General features: G+C 42.6%; 1 protein-coding gene across 1 annotated transcript in view; it reads left to right on the top strand.

Moving 5' to 3' along the window:
* The window catches only part of BRAT1 (BRCA1 associated ATM activator 1), an 85,965-nt gene that overhangs the window by 23,834 nt on the left and 43,192 nt on the right, over window positions 1-18,939 (top strand). Inside the window, exon 10 of the mRNA XM_053702620.1 lies at window positions 17,917-18,013. Within this exon, the coding sequence (XP_053558595.1) occupies window positions 17,917-18,013 (97 nt within the window). The remainder of the gene's footprint in view (window positions 1-17,916; window positions 18,014-18,939) is intronic.

Raw genomic sequence — 18,939 nt, 5'->3', positions numbered from 1 at the left:
ATGTAATTTTAAACAATTTTCCAATTTACTTTTAGCACCAATTTTGCTTTGTTCTCTTGGTATTCTTAGTTGAAAGCTTAACCTAGGAGGTTCATATGCTAATTTATTAGACCTTGAAGCCCACCTCTTTCAGATTGCATTTTAACAGTTTTTCACCACTAGAGGGTGTTAGTTCACGTATTTCATATAGATAACACTGTGCTCGTGCACGAGAAGTTATCTGGGAGCAGGCACTGATTGGCTAGACTGCAAGTCTGTCAAAAGAACTGAAAAAAGGGGCAGTCTGCAGAGGCTTAGATACAAGATAATCACAGAGGTTAAAAGTATATTATTATAACTGTGTTGGTTATGCAAAAGTGTGAAATGGGTAATAAAGGGATTATCTATCTTTTAAAACAATAAAAATTCTGGTGTAGACTGTCCCTTTAATTTTTAAAACAGAATGGACCAAGAGGCCCTGCAAAAATTCACTTGTTCTTTGTTTTAATGCCAATGTGGAACCACCAATCCCTTTCTGTTCCTCATGTATTGAGAGAACTTTAAATTATAGGTATAGACTTTTTTCAGAGCCAACATTGTCTAAGGCGAATGCTGTTCAGGAGTCTAATGACAATGGTCAATATATTGCGCAGCTTTCTCCTCCGGCGTCCCAACTTGTATCGCCCACACATGCAGTGCCCTGTGCTTCCTCTCGAACTCCTCCTGGAGTTACGTTGCAAGACATCGTGCTTCTCATGTCCTCTGCGGTTTCTGATGCATTATCTGCTTTTCCCATGCTGCAGGGAAAGCGCATGAGGAAAAAATAATCATTCCGTAAGTGAGGTCACTGATAAGGTTGTTGCTATTTCGAATGCCCCCTCCCAGAAGCCTGAGGAGGAGGATACTTCGGTAGCATCTGAGGGTAAAATCTAAGATTCTGTGTAATTCCTCCTGCGGATACTGAAGTTGTATCTTTCAGGTTTAAGCTAGAACACCTCCGTCTGTTACTTATGGAGGTTTTAGCTACTCTGGATGACATACAAAATCCAGTAAGCTAAACAAATATTTTGATGTACCTTCCATGGTGGAGGTTTTTCCTGTACCAGATTGAGCTACTGAGATCATTGCTAAGGAATGGGAGAGACCGGGTATGCCTTTTTCTCCATCCCCCAGAAGATGTTTCCCATAGCTGACTCTATCAAGGAGTCTTGGCAAACAGTACCCAAGGTGGAAGGGGCAATTTCCACTCTGGTTAAGAGGACTACTATTCCCATAGAGGATAGTTGTGCTTTTAAGGATCTTATGGACAAAAAATTGTAGGGGTTACTCAAAAAGATGTATGTACACCAGGGTTTACAATGGCAACCTGCAGTGTGCATTGCTACCGTCACTAATGCGGCGGCATACTGGTTTGATGTGTTGTCTGATTCTATTAGGATAGACACTCCCCTTGAGGAGATCAAAGATAGGATAAAGGCCCTTAAGTTGGCCAATTTCTTCATTACAGATGCTTCCCTACAGGTTATTAAACTTGGAGCAAAGATTTCGGGTTTTGCTGTGTTAGCCTGCAGAGCTTTATGGTTAAAATCTTGGTCTGCGGATGTGTCATCTAAGTCTAAACTTTTGGCGGTTCCTTACAAGGGAAAGACCTTGTTTGGACCGGGTTTGACAGAAATAATTTCTGACATTATGGGAGGAAAGGGCCATTCCCTCCCTCTGTATAAGAGAAACAACAAAAGGGACATCAGAGTAATTTTAGTTCCTTTCAAAATTTCAAGGGAAATCATTCCACTCACTCCTCCAAGCAGGAGCAGTCCAAACCTTCCTGGAGACCCAGTCAGTCTTGGAACAAGGGAAAACAATCCAAAAAGCCTGCTATTGACTCAAAGACAGCATGAAGGGCCTGCCCCCAATCCGGGACCGGATCTTGTGGGGGGCAGACTTTCCTTCTTCACTCAGGCTTGGGTTTGAGATGTTCAGGATCCCGGGGTGGTGGACATCGTGTCTCAGGGATACAAGCTAGAGTTCAAGTACTTTCCTCCCAAGGGCAGGTTTCAAGATTATCTGTAGACCAGACAAAAAGAGAGGCACTCTTACAATGTGTACAGGACCTCTCCGACCTGGGATTGATAGTTCCTGTTCCGATGCAGGAACGGGGTCTGGGGTTCTATTCCAATTTGTTTGTGGTTCCCAAAAAGGAGGGAACCTTCAGACCAATTTTAGACCTCAAGAGTCTGAACAAATTCCTCAGAGTACCGTCCTTCTTCAAGATGGAAACTATTCGTTCCATTCTTCCTTTGATCCAAGAGGGCCAATTTATGACAACCATGGATTTAAAGGACGCGTACCTGCATGTTCCCATCCACAGGGACCATCACAAGTTCATTTCTAGACAAACACTTCCAGTTCTTGGCTCTTTTATTCAGCCTTGCCACGGAACCCAGAATTTTCTCAAAGATTCTGGGATCCCTGTTGGCGGTGCTCCGATTGCGAGGCATTGCAGTGGCGCCTTATCTGGATGACATTCTGGTCCAGGCGCCATCCTTTCAACAAGCAAGATCCCAAACGGAAATGTTGTTATCTTTCCTGCGGTCTCACGGATGGAAGGTAAATTTGAAAAAGAGTTCCAAATACAAGGGTAATTTTCTTGGGAACCATAATAGATTCCTTATCAATGAAGATTTTTCTGACAGAAGTCAGGGAAATCAAAGATTTTCAATTCTTGCCTAGCGTATCAGTCCTCTCCCAGGCCATCAGTGGCTCAGTGCATGGAGGTAATCGGTCTGATGGTAATGGCATCATCACGTTCGCCCGTTTCCACCTAGGACCTCTACAGTTAAACATGCTCAGTCAGGGGAACGGAGATTATGCGGATCTGTCTCTACGAATACAGCTAGAGCAGGAGACAAGGGATTCTCTTCTTTGGTGGTTGTCTCAGGATCATCTCTCCCAGGAACCTGCTTTTGCAGACCCTCTTGGGTGATTGTGACAACAGACGCCAGTCTTCTGAGATGGGGAGCAGTCTGGGGCTCTTTAAAGGCTCAGGGAACTTGGACTCAGTCGGAGTCTGTTCTGCCCATAAACATTCTGGAGCTGAGAGCAATCTTCAATGCTCTTCTGGCCTTGTCTCATTTAGCCTCGGCCCGGTTCATCAGGTTCCAGTCGGACAACATAACTTCTGTGGCTTACATTAACCATCAGGGAGGAACGCAGAGTTCCTTGGCCATGACAATTCGGTGGGCGGAGACCCAGAATTGCTGTCTGTCAGCGATCCACATCCCAGGAGTGGACAACTGGGAAGCGGACTTCCTGAGCAGGTAGACTTTTCACCCGGGGGAGTGGGAACTCCATCCGGAAGCGTTTTCCAGCCTGATTCTCAAAAGGGGTCAGCCGGAATTGGATCTCATGGCATTTTGACAGAATTCCAAGCTTCCAAGGTACGGGCCGAGGTCAAGGGACCCTCAGGCTGTACTGAAAGACACCCTGGCAGTACCTTGAAATTTCAGTCTTGCATACCTATTTCCTCTGTTCGCTCTTCTACCTCGGGTCATTGCTCGAATCAAGCAGGAGAGGGCGTCGGTGATCCTCATTGCACCGGCGTGGCCTCGCAGGATTTGGTATGCAGATCTGGTGGACATGTCATCTTGTCCACTTTGGAGATTTCCGTTGAGGAAGGACCTTCTACTTCAAGGGCCCTTCCTTCATCCAAATCTAGTTTCTCTGAAGCTGACTGCTTGGAGATTGAACACTTAATTTTATCCAAGAATCAGGCTCGTAAACCTTTGACTAGAAAGATTTACCATAAGATATGGCGTACATATCTGTATTGGTGTGAATCCAAGGGCTACGCTTGGAGTAGAGTTAGGATTCCTAGAATTCTGTCCTTTCTCCAAGAAGGTTTGGAAAATGGGTTATCGGCAAGTTCCCTAAAGGGTCAAATATCTGCCTTGTCTATTTTGTTACATAAACGTCTGGCAGATGCACCAGACGTACAATCGTCTTGTCAGGCCTTGGTCAGGATCAGGCTTGTGTTCAAACCAGTTACTTAATTTAGTTCTTAAGGTTCTTCAAGTGGCTCCGTTTGAGCCTATGCATTCCTTAGATATTAAGTTGTTATCTTGGAAAGTTTTGTTTCTTGTTGCTATTTCATCGACTTGTAGAGTGTCAGAGCTCTCTGCATTACAGTATGAGTCTCCTTACCTTATTTTTCATTCGGATAAGGTAGTTTTACGTACCAAGTTAGGGTTTCTCCCTAAAGTAGTTTCTGACCGGAACATTAATCAGGAGATTGTTATTGCTTCCTTGTGTCCTAATCCTTCTTCTCAGAAGGAACGGCTTCTGTACAATCTGGACGTGGTTCGTGCACTAAAGTTCTATTTACAGGCGACTAAGGATTTTCGTCAGTCTTCTGCTCTGTTTGTGGTATTTTCTGGGAAACGTAAGGGACAGAAAGCTACGGCTACTTCTTTTTCTTTGTGGCTGAAGAGTATTATTCGCTTTGCCTATGAAACTGCTGGACAGCAGCCTCCTGAGAGAGTTATGGCTCATTCTATGAGGGCTGTTTCCTCTTCCTGGGCATTCAAAAATGAAGCTTCTGTGGAACTGATTTGCAAGGCTACAGCTTGGTCCTCTCTTCACACTTTTTAAAAATTCTACAAATTTGACACTTTTGCCTCGGCTGAGGCCGCTTTTGGGAGAAAGGTTCTTCAAGCAGTGGTGCCTTCCGTTTAGGTTCCCTGTCCCTTATCATCTGTGTACTCTAGCTTGGGTATTTATTCCCAATAGTAATTAGATGATCCGTGGACTCATCGTGTCATTTGAAAGAAAACAAAATTTATGCTTACCTGCTAAATTTCTTGACACGATGAGTCCACGGCCCGCCCTGTTCTTTAGACAGGTTGTTGGTATGTTATAAACTTCAGACACCTCTGCACCTTGTTGCTTCCTTTCTCTCCTTTACTTCGGTCGCATGACTGGGGTTGGAGGGAGTGGAAGTGATGTTTGGCAGCTTTGCTGTGGTGCTCTTTGCCGCCTCCTGCTGGGCAGGGGTGGTGTTCCCCAATAGTAATTAGATGATCCGTGGACTCATCTTGTCAAGAAAGAAATACATTTATCAGGTAAGCATAAATTACCTATCTTCAATTTTCAAATAAGGCATTAAAGGGACATAAAACAAGTTGGGATAGAGACAAAATATAATATGTACATTAATTACTTTACCTGCAAATTTATACTACAGTGCCTCACCATTAACCCTTTCTTTTAAGTTTCCAAATTGTACAGCTCTAACTCCCCCACACAATTCCTTCTATGGGTGTATCTATATCCACCTTTGATTTGGTAGAATGCAAGACTTTAACACTCATCTGCTTGAGCATGCCTAGAAGCAAAATAAGCTGCTGTTGAAATAAAATGCCTGTGTTTCTGATGCTAAACACTGATAAAATGGGGTAAATCAGACTACTGCAGACTGCATAGCCATGTAACTAATTTTGCTTATTTATGAAAAATATTTTAAAATGCTTGCCAGCAATTTTCAAACAATTTTTTATGCAAACTATTTTTACTTAATTGGCCCTTTTTTGGATATGCACATATCTCAACATGTTTTCTGCAGTCATCACAGAGAACCACACAGCATATGTGACAGGTGCTTCTCTTTAAGATGTTGCCCAATAAACTTCTCCTTTTCTTCATAAATGGAAAGAGTCCACAGCTGCATTCATTACTTTTGGGAAATAAGAACCTGGCCACCAGGAGGAGGCAAAGACACCCCAGCCAAAGGCTTAAATACTCCTCCCACTCCCCTCATCCCCCAGTCATTCTTTGCCTTTCGTCCCAGGAGGTTGGCAGAGAAGTGTCAGAAGTTTGTTTTGTCCTCTTATGGAGGGTAGTACTCTTCGACATGGGAAGTTAGAATGAAAGTTAGAGTCTGGAGATGCAGGGAGTGTCTTTCTGCGAAACCATCCCGACTCATATTAACAGCTCCACAAGCAATCGGCGTTGTCGAACTTCACTTCGCTGCCTGCTTTCTTCTCTCAAGTCCATGGCAGAGGCGCTGCTACTATTCGTCACACTTGAAGGGCCGTGTTCCTGTTCCATGGCGTAGATTCCGGTAAGATCATTTCATTTTACTTCATTTGAAGGTACTGCAGCTTATTTGCTTCCCGTAAGGTACTATCTTGCAGGACTTATTAAGTATATAAAAATATATGGCCTCAGTGAGGCTCCTTTGGTATCTTGGAATCGAGGGTTAATATTTCCTGAGTGGGATTATTGAACGTGGGGGGGGGGGGTTTAATCATGTTTGTTATGTGATTCAATCTGCTTAGTGTTAACTGGGCTCTCGGCTTAGAACATATAGGCCCTTAGAAGTGACGCGACCTTATGGTTGGGCACGCTTTTTTTGAACTATACGGTTCATCTTGTGACTGGATGTGTTTACGTTCCGGTCTTCTATTTCCGCATTCCTGACCGTGTGGTGACTGAAAAAATTCTGGTCTGCTAGTGTCTGGTTCCTAGGAGGTGGTGAGTGCCCCAGCCATTGTGGGTGTCAGGAGTCGTTTTCTATCTAGTTATGGAGGATTCTGATGCTGTTCAAATTTCAGATTCAGATTCTTCGACTTGTGAAGAATGCAAATTGGCCCCGTTGACACAGGTCAATCAGTTATGTCCGATATGCCATATTAGAGCGCCTTGTTCCTCGGGTTCGGGAAATCCCTACCGCTCCCTACTACTACACATGCGGGTAACCCAGATTATGTTTATCCCTCCTTACAGGGCGGCTTGTGACCCCCCCCCCCCCCCCCCGGAGGTTGCAGCTCGTTTTCGCTTTCACATATTTTTGGCGATTGTGCGTCTGCAAAGTCCAGACGTTTATTTGCATTTGTGCTCGTGTCTCCCGGCCTTGGGTGGGCCTATACAGTTCCCTACGGGTGTAGCTGTCCGAGTGTTGTGCCTTTCGTTACAGAATAGCGCGCCTTCGTGTTTTACTCAGCCACGTTTTTGAGTTGCTAGAGGATCCTATCCTTAACGGATACGGGAATCCACAGTATTCTACTTCGAATGGCTCACCTCATTAGACATGAGGGTATGATTTAATCTCCTGAATGTCGGTTATTGAGATCTTTCCCAGTTTTTGTTGGAAGATCAGGGTTTCGTTTGGCTGGTCCTGCGGGTATGCCTGTTCCTTCTTGGGCGTTTACCTACGGTTGCCTTATATTTTCTTTTATCTGGTTAGGATGACTTTTTTTTTACCATTTTTGATTATATGTTTCCTTTGGGAACTTTTTTTGGATCGATTCTTTTGTGGAAGTTTGTTAAGGGACATGTTAGTCCTATGTTTTGTCTGTTTTTCTCTTCCCCTCTGAGGGAGGATTTAGGCAGCTTGACAGTTATGGCCCTGTCTGCAGGCTGGTCCTGCTTGGGTTCAGATCTTCTGTCTCGTGGCTTGTTCAGACACATGGCGCCTGTTCTGCCTTGCTGGTGCGTTTGAGGCGCAGAGTGGTCACTTTATTATTGTGTTTCTTGTTTTTATTTTACAAGTTTTAGCTAAGCATTCTAACAAGGACTCGTGGGTCCGCGAGGCTGGAAGGATTGTTTCAGTGCTTATTGAGCCTTCAAGTTAGTTGACGGGGTCAGTGGCGTTCCGCTGCATCACTCCTTTTGCTTCCGATTCTCTTGGGACCTAGAGTATTCTTTCTCCTGTGGGAGGATTGGGGGTTTAGCGCCTCCTTACCACTGGTTTAAGGTGGTTTGGCCTTTCGGAGGTTCTAGGAATTGTCCTGTTGGACGCGTTCCTTCTGTGGTTCTCTTGTCAGTGAGTCCTTAGACTTCTCCATGTGGGTTAGGTCTCCTTATGGGGCCCTGGCCCTTCTTTGAGACCCTTTGGATTTTGTCTATTCCTCCATGTGAGTTGGGTCTCCTTTGGGGACCTGAATTTCCTTTCGAGAGAGTTCTTTTGGACTCTGCTTAGGATTTTTCCTGGACCTGGGGATGTTCCGCATCCTTGGTTTTAGGTACTCCTCTGTCTCGTATGGTGAGGTGGAGACTAGATTTTGATTGAGTAACCTTGTCCTTGTGGTATTCCCTTGCTTTGAACGTCTTGTGGCAGTCGAATGCCTATGGGCTCTAGTGTCTTGGTTCGAGGTGCCTTAGATCCTTTGGAGCGTTGGACTTCAGCATGGGGTGGTGTCTTCCTTGGGTCGGGACTTGCGAGGTGTTCTCGTTATCCAGCAGAACCCGAAGATTACATTAATATCTCCCTGTGGGTTTGTTTTCTATATCAGATGGGGTGTTTAAATTTCTGGGATATTGTTTGTTTTAAACAATTGGGGATTCGAACCTATCATCGCCCTGGTTCTTTCAGTTGCTGAGGCTTTTGCTCAGCGTTTTCTCTTGTGGATTCTGTTGCGAGTTGTTACCGGTCTTTTCAGGATCTAGGGCGGGTTCGGGGTTCTCCTGTTCCTGGAATTTGGGCTATAACCTTTAGTCTGGTAGTAGATCTGGTCATGGTTGGCCAGATTTCCTGAGGACAGCTACTCTTTGACTTTGCCTACGCTCGGTTTACCCTGGACGGTTTGCTGAAGTAACCTGATGGCCTATGGAGGCCTTGTTTTAGGACTTTTCCTAGATTCAGGGGATGGAACAGAGGGTTTAACCTATTTGGAGAGAGGCATGCTCTCTGGGTTATTCTGTTCTATCTGGAGTCTTGCTGGCTACGCATCGAGATGGGCCTTTGTTAGACTCTTCTGGGTCTTTGGCCCTGTTGACTGTCTTTATGGAGTTTTGGGGGGTTCCTGGGCTCTGTGGAATGACTGAGCCATTTTTTTCCGCTCTTTTGTGAGCGGGTATCGGGGTTCTTCTGTTCCCCTATTTTTCGACCTACTGATGCTTGGGCTGGCCCGACTGGGAGTAGTTCCTGAGATTGTTATTCCTTGGGGGTATAATGGGCCTAGTTGAGGTTCTATGCTTCTCCCCTTTTGGGACCTTTGGCGGCTGGGATTGGCTAGGAGGGTGCCCTCTGGCTTGCAGTTTTTACAATCCGATATCTTGTTTAGTCGCATTTTACTTCCTAGTAAGTATTCTCTCTTGGGTCGTCCTGATGACAGCTGCATGTTCTTGACCCGGAGTTTACCTCGTCTGGGCCTGCTACACGTATTTATGTTGAATACTTCAGTATTCTAAGGGCTGACGACTTCAGGATAGGTCTTTATTTGTCGTTTCGGTGCTTCCACTCGACATTGAGAGTAAGGATCGCTGTTCAGATGCCCGGTCCTAGATCTTGGGTTATTGTTGGTCTGGGCATTGCCTACCCTTATTTGTCATGGACCCATTTGGGTCTTTATGAGCTGGGCTCATTCTGGGGGTCTTACTTTATGGAATTTTGTGGTGTCCTTTGATTTTTTTTCTTGCCCTGTCCCTTTGGGAGTTTTGGGCTGGTGTTATCTTTGCTAGTAAGGGGTGTGTGGTTGGGGGGTGACGGTGTCTCCTGGAGGACTGTGGGCTCAGTTGAGTCTGATTTTGCGGTCTCTAGCTAGGCTTCCGGACTATCTGTGGGTCAGTGTCCTTGGGGATTTTTCCTTCAATGTTCTCGGCTTCGGACGAAGCAGGGTTTTGTTGGGTAGTGGTTTCAGGCCTGGTGCCCTCAGAATGGGCCGCCTCTTGTACTCTCCAGTCTTGGCATTCAGTGTCCTCTATAGTTTGGGTATTGTTTTCCCAAAAGTAATGAATGCAGCTGTGGACTCTTTCCATTTATGAAGAAAAACATAAATTATGCTTACCTGATAATTTTATTTTCTTCAGATGGAAAGAGTCCACAGCTCCCCACCCGTATTTTTTATGTGGGGCGTCTGTATTTTTATTCTTCTGGCACCTTTTCACCCTGATATTTCTTCTACTGTTCCTTGTTCCTTGGCAGAATGACTGGGGGATGAGGGGAGTGGGAGGAGTATTTAAGCCTTTGGCTGGGGTGTCTTTGCCTCCTCCTGGTGGCCAGGTTCTTATTTCCCAAAAGTAATGAATGCAGCTGTGGACTCTTTCCATCTGAAGAAAAGAAAATTATCAGGTAAGCATAATTTATGTTTTTAATCGTATCCACCACCCTTAGCAAATCTGATAATTAAAGGGACACTATACCCAAACATTTTCTTTCATGATTAAGGTAGAGAATATAATTTTAAACAACATTCCAATTTACTTCTATTACCTAATTTGCTTCATTCTTTAGATATACTTTAATGAAGAAATAGCAATGCACACAGTGAACCAATCACAGGAGCCATCTATGTGCAGCTACCAATCAGCAGCTACTAAGCATATCTAGATATGCCTTTCAGCAAAGAATATCAAGAGAATGAAGCAAAATAGATAATAGAAGTAAATTAGAAAGTTGTTTATAATTGTATGCTCTTTCTAAATCATGAAAGAAAAAATTTGGGTTTCATGGGGGGCGGAGCCTGACCACGCAGGAAGATGGTCGCACATTAGGAGGGCTCCTGCATCCTAATCTGACAAAAAGCTCTTTATGTAGTATTAATACCCTAACTAATAACCTCAAACGCTTTGGTGCTTATATGGGACCTTAACTGCTGTGTGGCTGGGAGATCAGCTTTTTATCGAGAGCCGCCGACATAAAATCTCAAGTGTCGGGTCCCCACGTGGAGGACTCATCTGACCCTGCATACTGCCTTCATCTTGGAGCTGGGATATACCCATCAACTACAGACCACTCGCATCTAGAATCCTGACCTGTCAGCCGATTGCCTTCATACCGCTGCAACAGACAAGCTTCAGGAGAGTATCGGATCCCACAGAGGGCTTCTAACTAGCGGAGCGCTTAAAGGCCTAGGCGTCTCTTGCCGGAACTGCTCCCAAAGGCCTTGCAACAGTGAAAGCAGAGAAGCCTGCGCATCGCATAGGTTGCTCGCTCCCGGACTGACACCAGACCTCAGCTTTACCGGAGCCGTATATGAGGGTAAGCAGGGAGTGTACATGCCAAAGGGATTTACCGCAGGTAACACCGCTCTCAAAAAAGAAACTGTTTACCGCATAATCCTTGAAACTTTCACCGCAGGGCACTAAGCTATTTGCTCTCCCCGGGGCGCAGGTCTGTGATAACGGCCTCATAGCAGACACAATATAACTACTGCTCCCTTAGGGGAATATTCTAAAGGGCAACACACAAGTTAAGTAACTACCTTAAAAGCTCATCCTCCTGTTTGGGCCCCAGGGACTTTTTGCCACTAGAGACCTTTTTATAATATTTCTCTAAACCCCTGCAGACCACACTGTGAATCTGAATCTAGCTATACAGTGGAGATACTCCACAAAGGAGAGGCATAGAATCCCGTGTATCTTCTAATCTACAATCATAACCCCACTGGGCAAGTATATTTCAGGGCATGCCTAATAAAAGAGCAAACAGACCAGATACAATTAGTGCTCCTAAATCTATGAGCCACTATCTTAAGCCCATAGATTCTACTAAAAGTACAGCTGCAGCTGATATGGCATGCTCCCAAGATAATTCAGTTACTTCTGTCCCAATGGAGAACATGCCGCAATCCCAGTTTCTCACTAAGGAGGACATATCACACCTTTCATCTAAGACTGATATACAGGGAATCATGAATGAGATGAGGAGTTTATACGGTGATCTGAGAAAAGATTTTGCTGCACTGGAAACAAGAGTCTTGGCAATTGAAAAAACTTCCAAAGAAAATACATCCTCTTTACAACAACAGTCTACTGATATCCAAAATCATGCGGATAATTTACAGTATCTTAACGATAAGTTGGAAGATATTGATAACAGGGGACGCAGAAATAACCTGCGTTTTCGGGGCGTAACAGAAGCGGTTGCTCCACAAAACATAGAAGGCTACCTTCAAGCGCTATTCAGAATCATCAAAGACACTCCTTCATCACCGGATATCCCAATTGAAAGGGCACACAGAGCCCTCAGGCCTAAACCACCCAACAAAGCCCCCCCAAGGGATATTATTGTCCGATTCCTAAGTTTCAAGGACAAGGAGGCAGTTCTTCAGGGAGCCAGGAAAAAACATCCAATCACCCATGTAGGAGAAGAAATCCAGGTCTTCACAGACTTATCACCCATAACTCTACAAAAGCGCAGAGACTTAAATCATATCACCACCGTACTGAGGAATAACAAAGTTATATACAGATGGGGCTTCCCAGTGTCTATAATTGCCTCAAATAACAATAAAACGGCCATTTTCAGGCCCGGCATGGACTACAGGACCTTTTTTGAAAATTTGTTGATACCAGTGCCTGCCTTAGGCAGGTCCCTTGGGGGAGATGGGTCTCCCTCCACTAGCTTCGCTAGACAACATCCTGAGGAGGAGATAAATGGGTAAAGTATGAGCTGATACCTGATACTAAGGAACTTGTGTCCAATAGATTTTTAAAACCTACTGTATTTACTGTTGGGATTACTGGACTGCCACTTACAAATGTACTGTATGCCATATTACTACCCGCTATATTGATAGATAACTGTTATATAGTTTAAATTCTGCCAATTTGCACCGCATTATCCTCAAGGTTAAGTAAAAATATTGATATATTTTCAGACATGTTTAGTGGGCTAGCAAATCCTATTTTCACCTCACTCCAGAGTTGATGTTTGCCTTCGGTTATGAGAGTATCACTTACTTTGGAGTGGGCTTGTTAGCACTAAAATTGGCGGTACATAGCAATGATTCCCACCCACGTTAAGTTTATTAAGTTAACACTGTCCCATTAAATAAATGGATATGTTAAATAATAGTTTGCACCATGATGTTACTTGAAATGTACTACGAGTATGTATAAGCTTTTATTTATAACTTACGTCAGTGTAGGGGCTTTTCCCCTAGTTCTATGTTCTTTGATTGTTAGAAAATTCATATTTCTTTTATGCCTGCGGGTAATGCTGGTGTCTCTTGCGAGCCCTAGTATCACCTGAGTACTTCTTTATAAGGTTACATATCTAACATAGCACTTATTCTCACTTAGTCTTTACTCTACTACTATACCTAAGCATCCTCCTCTCTTTTTCTATACTTCCCCACTTTCTTGTGTTTTTTTTTTTTCCCCTTCGCCATGCAACATAAGACCAGCAAATTTGGAGACCACTCCATTAATCTTACCACGATTAATGCAAAGGGCCTAAATGACCCGAGCAAACGCTCTATCGCCTTTAAAGAATTGCACAAACTGCAGAGCCACATAATTTTATTGTAGGAGACTCATTTCAGGAGAGGTAGAGAAGCCAGATGGCACAACATTCAGTTCCCTACAGCTTACTTTGCTTCTGGACAAAATAAAAAAGGAGGGGTAGGGATAGTTTTCCACAAGTCGGTACCATTCATTCTGACACACATTGAGAGAGATCCTGAGGGTCGTTATATTATTTTGGTGGGCACTTTGTTTGGGCACTATATCACACTAGCCTCGGTCTACTCACCTAGCCAGAAACAAGAACTTTTCTTTCATAGAATCCATGACTTACTACTAGAACACACTAGAGGTATCACCTACCTAGCTGGCGATTTTAATATAGTCGCAAACCCGCTGGTCGACACCTCCAAAGGGATCTCCTGCTCACCATCCTCCACAATAGATAAGGTCAACAACACTCTAGCAAATTTGGCTCTGCATGATGTCTGGCGCACCCTACACCCCACCACCAGAGATTATTCATTCTATTCTATCCCACACAATAGCTATTCCAGGATTGATCATATATATACTGACTCTTGCGGTCTATCGATCACACATTATAGCGACATAGGTCACATATCTTGGTCTGACCACGCTCTGGTCTCTTGCGCGATTTTATGGCCAGACATCCCTATTACTCAAAACACTTGGAGACTGGATGAAACCCTTTTAGATAATTCACTTTTTTACTCCGACCTGCAGAAAACAATCCGAGAATACTTCGACACTAACACATTTCCTTCTTCCTCTAAGGCCATCATTTGGGAAGCCCACAAAACTGTAATCAGGGGGGCTTTAATTAAACAGAAGGCACTTCTTAACAGACAATATAAGGCTAAATACCTTGATCTCCAACATAAACTAAGCTCCCTAGAAGCTAAACATAAAGAACTCCCAACCTGCATAGAAACTACAAACCGATTAAAACAAGCAAGACTAGATTTTCAAAAGCATCTAGCAGAGTCCCACCAAAAGAAAGCTTTATATCTAAAACAGTACTACTACGAGGGGGGCAATAAGCCGGGCAGAATCTTGGCGAGAACCCTTAGGAAAAGACAGCTTCGCACATATATACACACTATTATATCCAGAGATGGACACTTACTTCGCAGCAGTGACCAAATTGCAAAGGAATTCCACGATTACTATCATTCCCTATATAATATACATGAATCTACTTCAACGACCTCTCGAAGAGTAGAGGCTTTTGCACAAGAAACTCTAATTAACTCATATCTGGGAGATATTGATCTCCCTTCTTTGACTAAAGATGAGTCCAACGCATTGGATGCCCCAATTTCTGAGGAGGAACTATTTGAGGCTATTAAGGGAAGTCCAGGAGGTAAAAGCCCAGGCCCTGATGGATTTTCATCAATGTATTATAAAAAGTTTAAGGATATTTTAGCTGGTCCCCTCTTAGACCTGTTTAATGACATCCGTGATGATCCTAATTTATCCCATGTCCTCCTAGAGGCTCATATCACGGTTTTACCTAAACCGGGAAAAACTGCAGACTCCCCAAGCTATTTTAGACCCATATCTTTAATTAATTCTGACATGAAAATACTTGCAAAAATCCTGGCAAACAGACTCAACAAGTATCTACCATCTTTAATCTGCAATGATCAGGTGGGCTTTGTCCCAGGCCGTGAGGCTAGGGACAATACCATCAAAGTCACTCAATTAATCAACCACGCTAAGGTCTCGGGATGCCCATTAGTCCTCTTTTCCACCGACGCGGAGAAGGCTTTTGATAGGGTCAGTTGGTCTTTTCTGCGTCGAGTCTTAGAGAAAATGGGGTTCGGGATACCCTTTGTGAACTCCGTTTTAGCACTTTACTCAAATCCGAACGCGAAAATAAGAATCGATGGTACTCTATCGGAAACATTTAATATTAGCAATGGTACAAGGCAAGGCTGCCCCCTATCGCCATTGCTCTTTGCATTGACCATTGAAGTTTTGGCTCATAAAGTGAGAATAAATCAAGGCATCCGAGGCATGGTGATAGGGGACAGAGAGCACAAGCAGACTTTATATGCGGACGATATCCTCTATACGCTAACTAACGCCTCAGAGTCTGTCCCAGAGCTTTTAAAGGAAATTAGGGCATACGGGGAGGTGTCAAATTTCTCCCTTAACCTTAGCAAATCCGAACTGCTGAATATCAACACCAGTCCGGAAGTGGTACATCACTTACAGCGCAATTATAATATAACTGTAGCAAGTCATAAGCTCAAATACTTGGGTATCTATCTGACCTCTGACTCTTTGGATCTTTTTAAACTTAATTATATCCCCCTGAAGAACGATATTATGGCTGACCTCTCGTCTTGGAGATCTGGGACAATTTCTTGGCTGGGGAGAGCGGGTGTCATCAAGATGAATGTTCTCCCTCGTATACTGTATTTATTTCAAACTTTACCCATTGAACTCCCTAAAAGCTATATTACTCAGATGCAGAACTTGATTGAACAATTTGTTTGGGCTAACACCAAACCCAGATTACCCAAACGCACTATGTATCTTCCGAGAGATAGAGGGGGGCTGGGGTTGCCAGATATAGCTTCTTATAAGCAGGCGGTAGGTTTACAAAGAATTGCAGAATGGGCTCAAAACCTAACAACTAAGGCATGGATAGATCTGGATAGACAGATCTTTAAATTAAACAATATGGGAACTCTCGCCTGGATTCTGCCCTCACAGCGCCCCCCTGCAGTGGTTAAATATCATCTGATAGAGGAGACACTCAATATATGGGACAAGACTATAGCCACATCTACGCATATTTCCACTAGACATTCCCCATTGTCTCCCACTCTGGAAAACCCTGAAATCCCATATCACAGTAGAGGAATATATAAACTTGCGCCTTACAAAATTAAGGAGGGATCCGTTTTTGGAATGATAGTTGATGGGAAAATTGCACCACAAGTAGACCTCGCAAACTCACTACCCACAATCTTCTCCTGCTGGTTACATTATCGCCAATTACACCACTTTATCACAAGTCATAAACACAGACAAGAACTAGGTAGAACACTCTCAAATTTTGAAAAAATTTGCATAATGGAGGCTGTGCCCAAGCACTTGATATCCATATTGTACAAGTCATTAATCCTCCAGGGTTCTGAAGCATTACCAACATATACAAAGCGATGGATAGATGAGCTAGGTTTGGACTTAGAACCGGAACCTTGGCTTAGGGCCTTCAGACTAATTAAAAAGTCATCAGTATCATCAACAATTCAGGAACTACACATTAAATACATGAGTAGATGGTACCTTACCCCTATGAGGCTCCACAAGATATTCCTTACTTTGAGCTCTCTATGCTGGAGGGGATGCGGGGAGGTTGGATCAATTTTACATATCTGGTGGAGTTGCCCATGTATATTGTCATTTTGGTCGGGAGTTATGAAAAAGATTGGGGAAACTCTAAATTTAGATATCCCAAGCACACCCAACATTTTGTTATTTTTGTCTTTACCTAAAACACAAAGCGCGGCACATCTCTCTCTTCTGCTAATAATGATTACCAGTGCAAAAAAATTAATCCCAAAGAAATGGAAATCTCAGAGCCCTCCTGCTTTAGAGGAATGGTATACCCAGGTGGAGGAAGTTCTATATCTCGAAAGGTATCATTACCTGAAAACTCATAACCTTACCACATATGAAATAATGCTGGCTCTGTGGCACGGCACAATTTAAATCTCATAGGATCACTCCTACTTGGATTGGTCCTCCGCTGCTATGTTGTATGTGTGTTTATTTTTTTTTATTTTTATTTTTTTCTTTCTCCCCCTTCTTCTTTCTCTTATCACCCTACTTTTCCTTCCCTTTTCTATCCGGATGCCCTCTCCTTTTTCTGACTATATTGCTTTCAAAGCGTTGCTATGATGATATGACCTAAGTTTGGAAAAAATTATTTATATCTATAAATGCTCACTCCAACGGCCCATCCGGCCGTTTGGGCTCAACACACTGTGAAGTGAAATTGTTTTGTATCTAAGCTGATGTTATAAATATTTTTGGTTATGTACCTATTGTATATTTTGCTGGATATGTTATTTCTGTACTTATTCACTTCAATAAAGCTTTTTGAAAAAAAAAAAAAAAAATTGGGGTTTCATGTCCCTTTAAAGCTGTTAGTGTAGCAGGTATGTCTACGTGTTATGTCAATCATATTTCATGTAGCAATCATGTTAGCAAAAAAAAGGGTGTTCTCAAAGCAAGAAATGATATTCTCTAATAAGTAAAGTTGTAATATAAACTGCTAATACATTAACTGTTTTTAATTATTTGTGTATGGAATTGTGAAAAGTTTTCAATCCCTTACATGTGTTGTCTTCAAGTTTTCTTGTTAGAGGGGACTTTGTTATACTGTAGACTGACTTTTTCTTTTTTTTTTCTGTTTTAATTCATTTGTTCTGTCGGAGTTAAAAGTTTTTTTGTCTTTGTTTTTTGTTGTTGGTGTCCTTCAAAGATAAGTGAACGGCTACAAGATAGATATTATAGTGGGATCTAACTTATGGTTGTGACCAGGGGATGGAAACAAATCTCTTTGAATTATGCGTTTATTTTAGTTGCAAGGATGTGTCATGTTTTTTCTGCAAGACAGTTTCATGAACAGGTTATATTGAGTGTAGACCAATATGTTTTATTGTGTATGTCCAATTTATATGTGTTGAATGTCTCTCAATGTTGATTTAGGTTTTGAAAAAGGCTCTTCAGGCCTCAGTGAAATGGCTCCAGGTTTCCTCTTCTGCAGGTGATACCTACTGGACATACAGCCAAAAGTTTCTTCAAGGTAAAACTTTATTGATAAAACTTTTGACTATACTTGAGTTTTTTTGTAATTTGCCCATAATGTATTTACGTCTAGTTTCTGTGGGATGTCCACACAAACTTTACCTTGTTTTTTAGCAGAATAACATTAGTTTGCAGAAGCATTAGGAAACGTCACCATACAAAGAGGCCCAAGCTATAGTTTGGTCTATAAATAAATGTCATCACTATGTTAAAGGGACACTGAACCCAATTTTTTCTATCTGATTCAGTTAGAGCATGCAATTTTAAGCAACTTTCTAATTTACTCCAATTATCAATTATTCTTCGTTCTCTTGCTATCTTTATTTGAAAAAGAAGGCATCTAAGCGGGTTTTTTTGGCTCATAGATCTGGACAGCACTTTTATATTGGTGGATTAATTTATCCACCAGTCAGCAAGAACAACCTAGGTTGTTCACCAAAAATGGGCCGGCATCTAAAGTTACATTCTTGCATTTCAAAAAAAGATACCAAGAGAATGAAGGAAATTTGATAATAAGAGTTAATTAGAGCATGACATTTTAAGCAACTTTCTATCTGAATCACGAAAGAAAAAATGTGGGTTCAGTGTCCCTTTAATGGAAGACAGTTTACTTAAATAACAGATCACAAACCATTGATATTATTAATCTTCAAAAAGGTGTTTCAACAACATCAGTAGCATGTATGTAGTGTTATGATTTAGCATTAGAAGTGTATAATTACTGTATTAAATGTAGGTCACAAGATAAACATGAAAATACTGATGCAGTATTCAGTTCAAGAAGAAATAAACAGCAAACAATACATTTGTCATGTAGTACACACGTCTTCTCTTGCAGAAGAAACAGAAAGATATTCAGTTTACCCTTTCATGACAGGGTCAACTTGTCTACATTGGAACAATGTTCCGATGTAGACAAATTGA

This window comes from Bombina bombina, chromosome 2, assembly GCF_027579735.1.
Source record: "Bombina bombina isolate aBomBom1 chromosome 2, aBomBom1.pri, whole genome shotgun sequence".
In the NCBI taxonomy this organism is placed as follows: Eukaryota; Metazoa; Chordata; class Amphibia; order Anura; family Bombinatoridae; genus Bombina; species Bombina bombina.
Note: the sequence above shows the minus strand (reverse complement) of the source record. Positions and strands in the feature narration are given on the sequence as shown.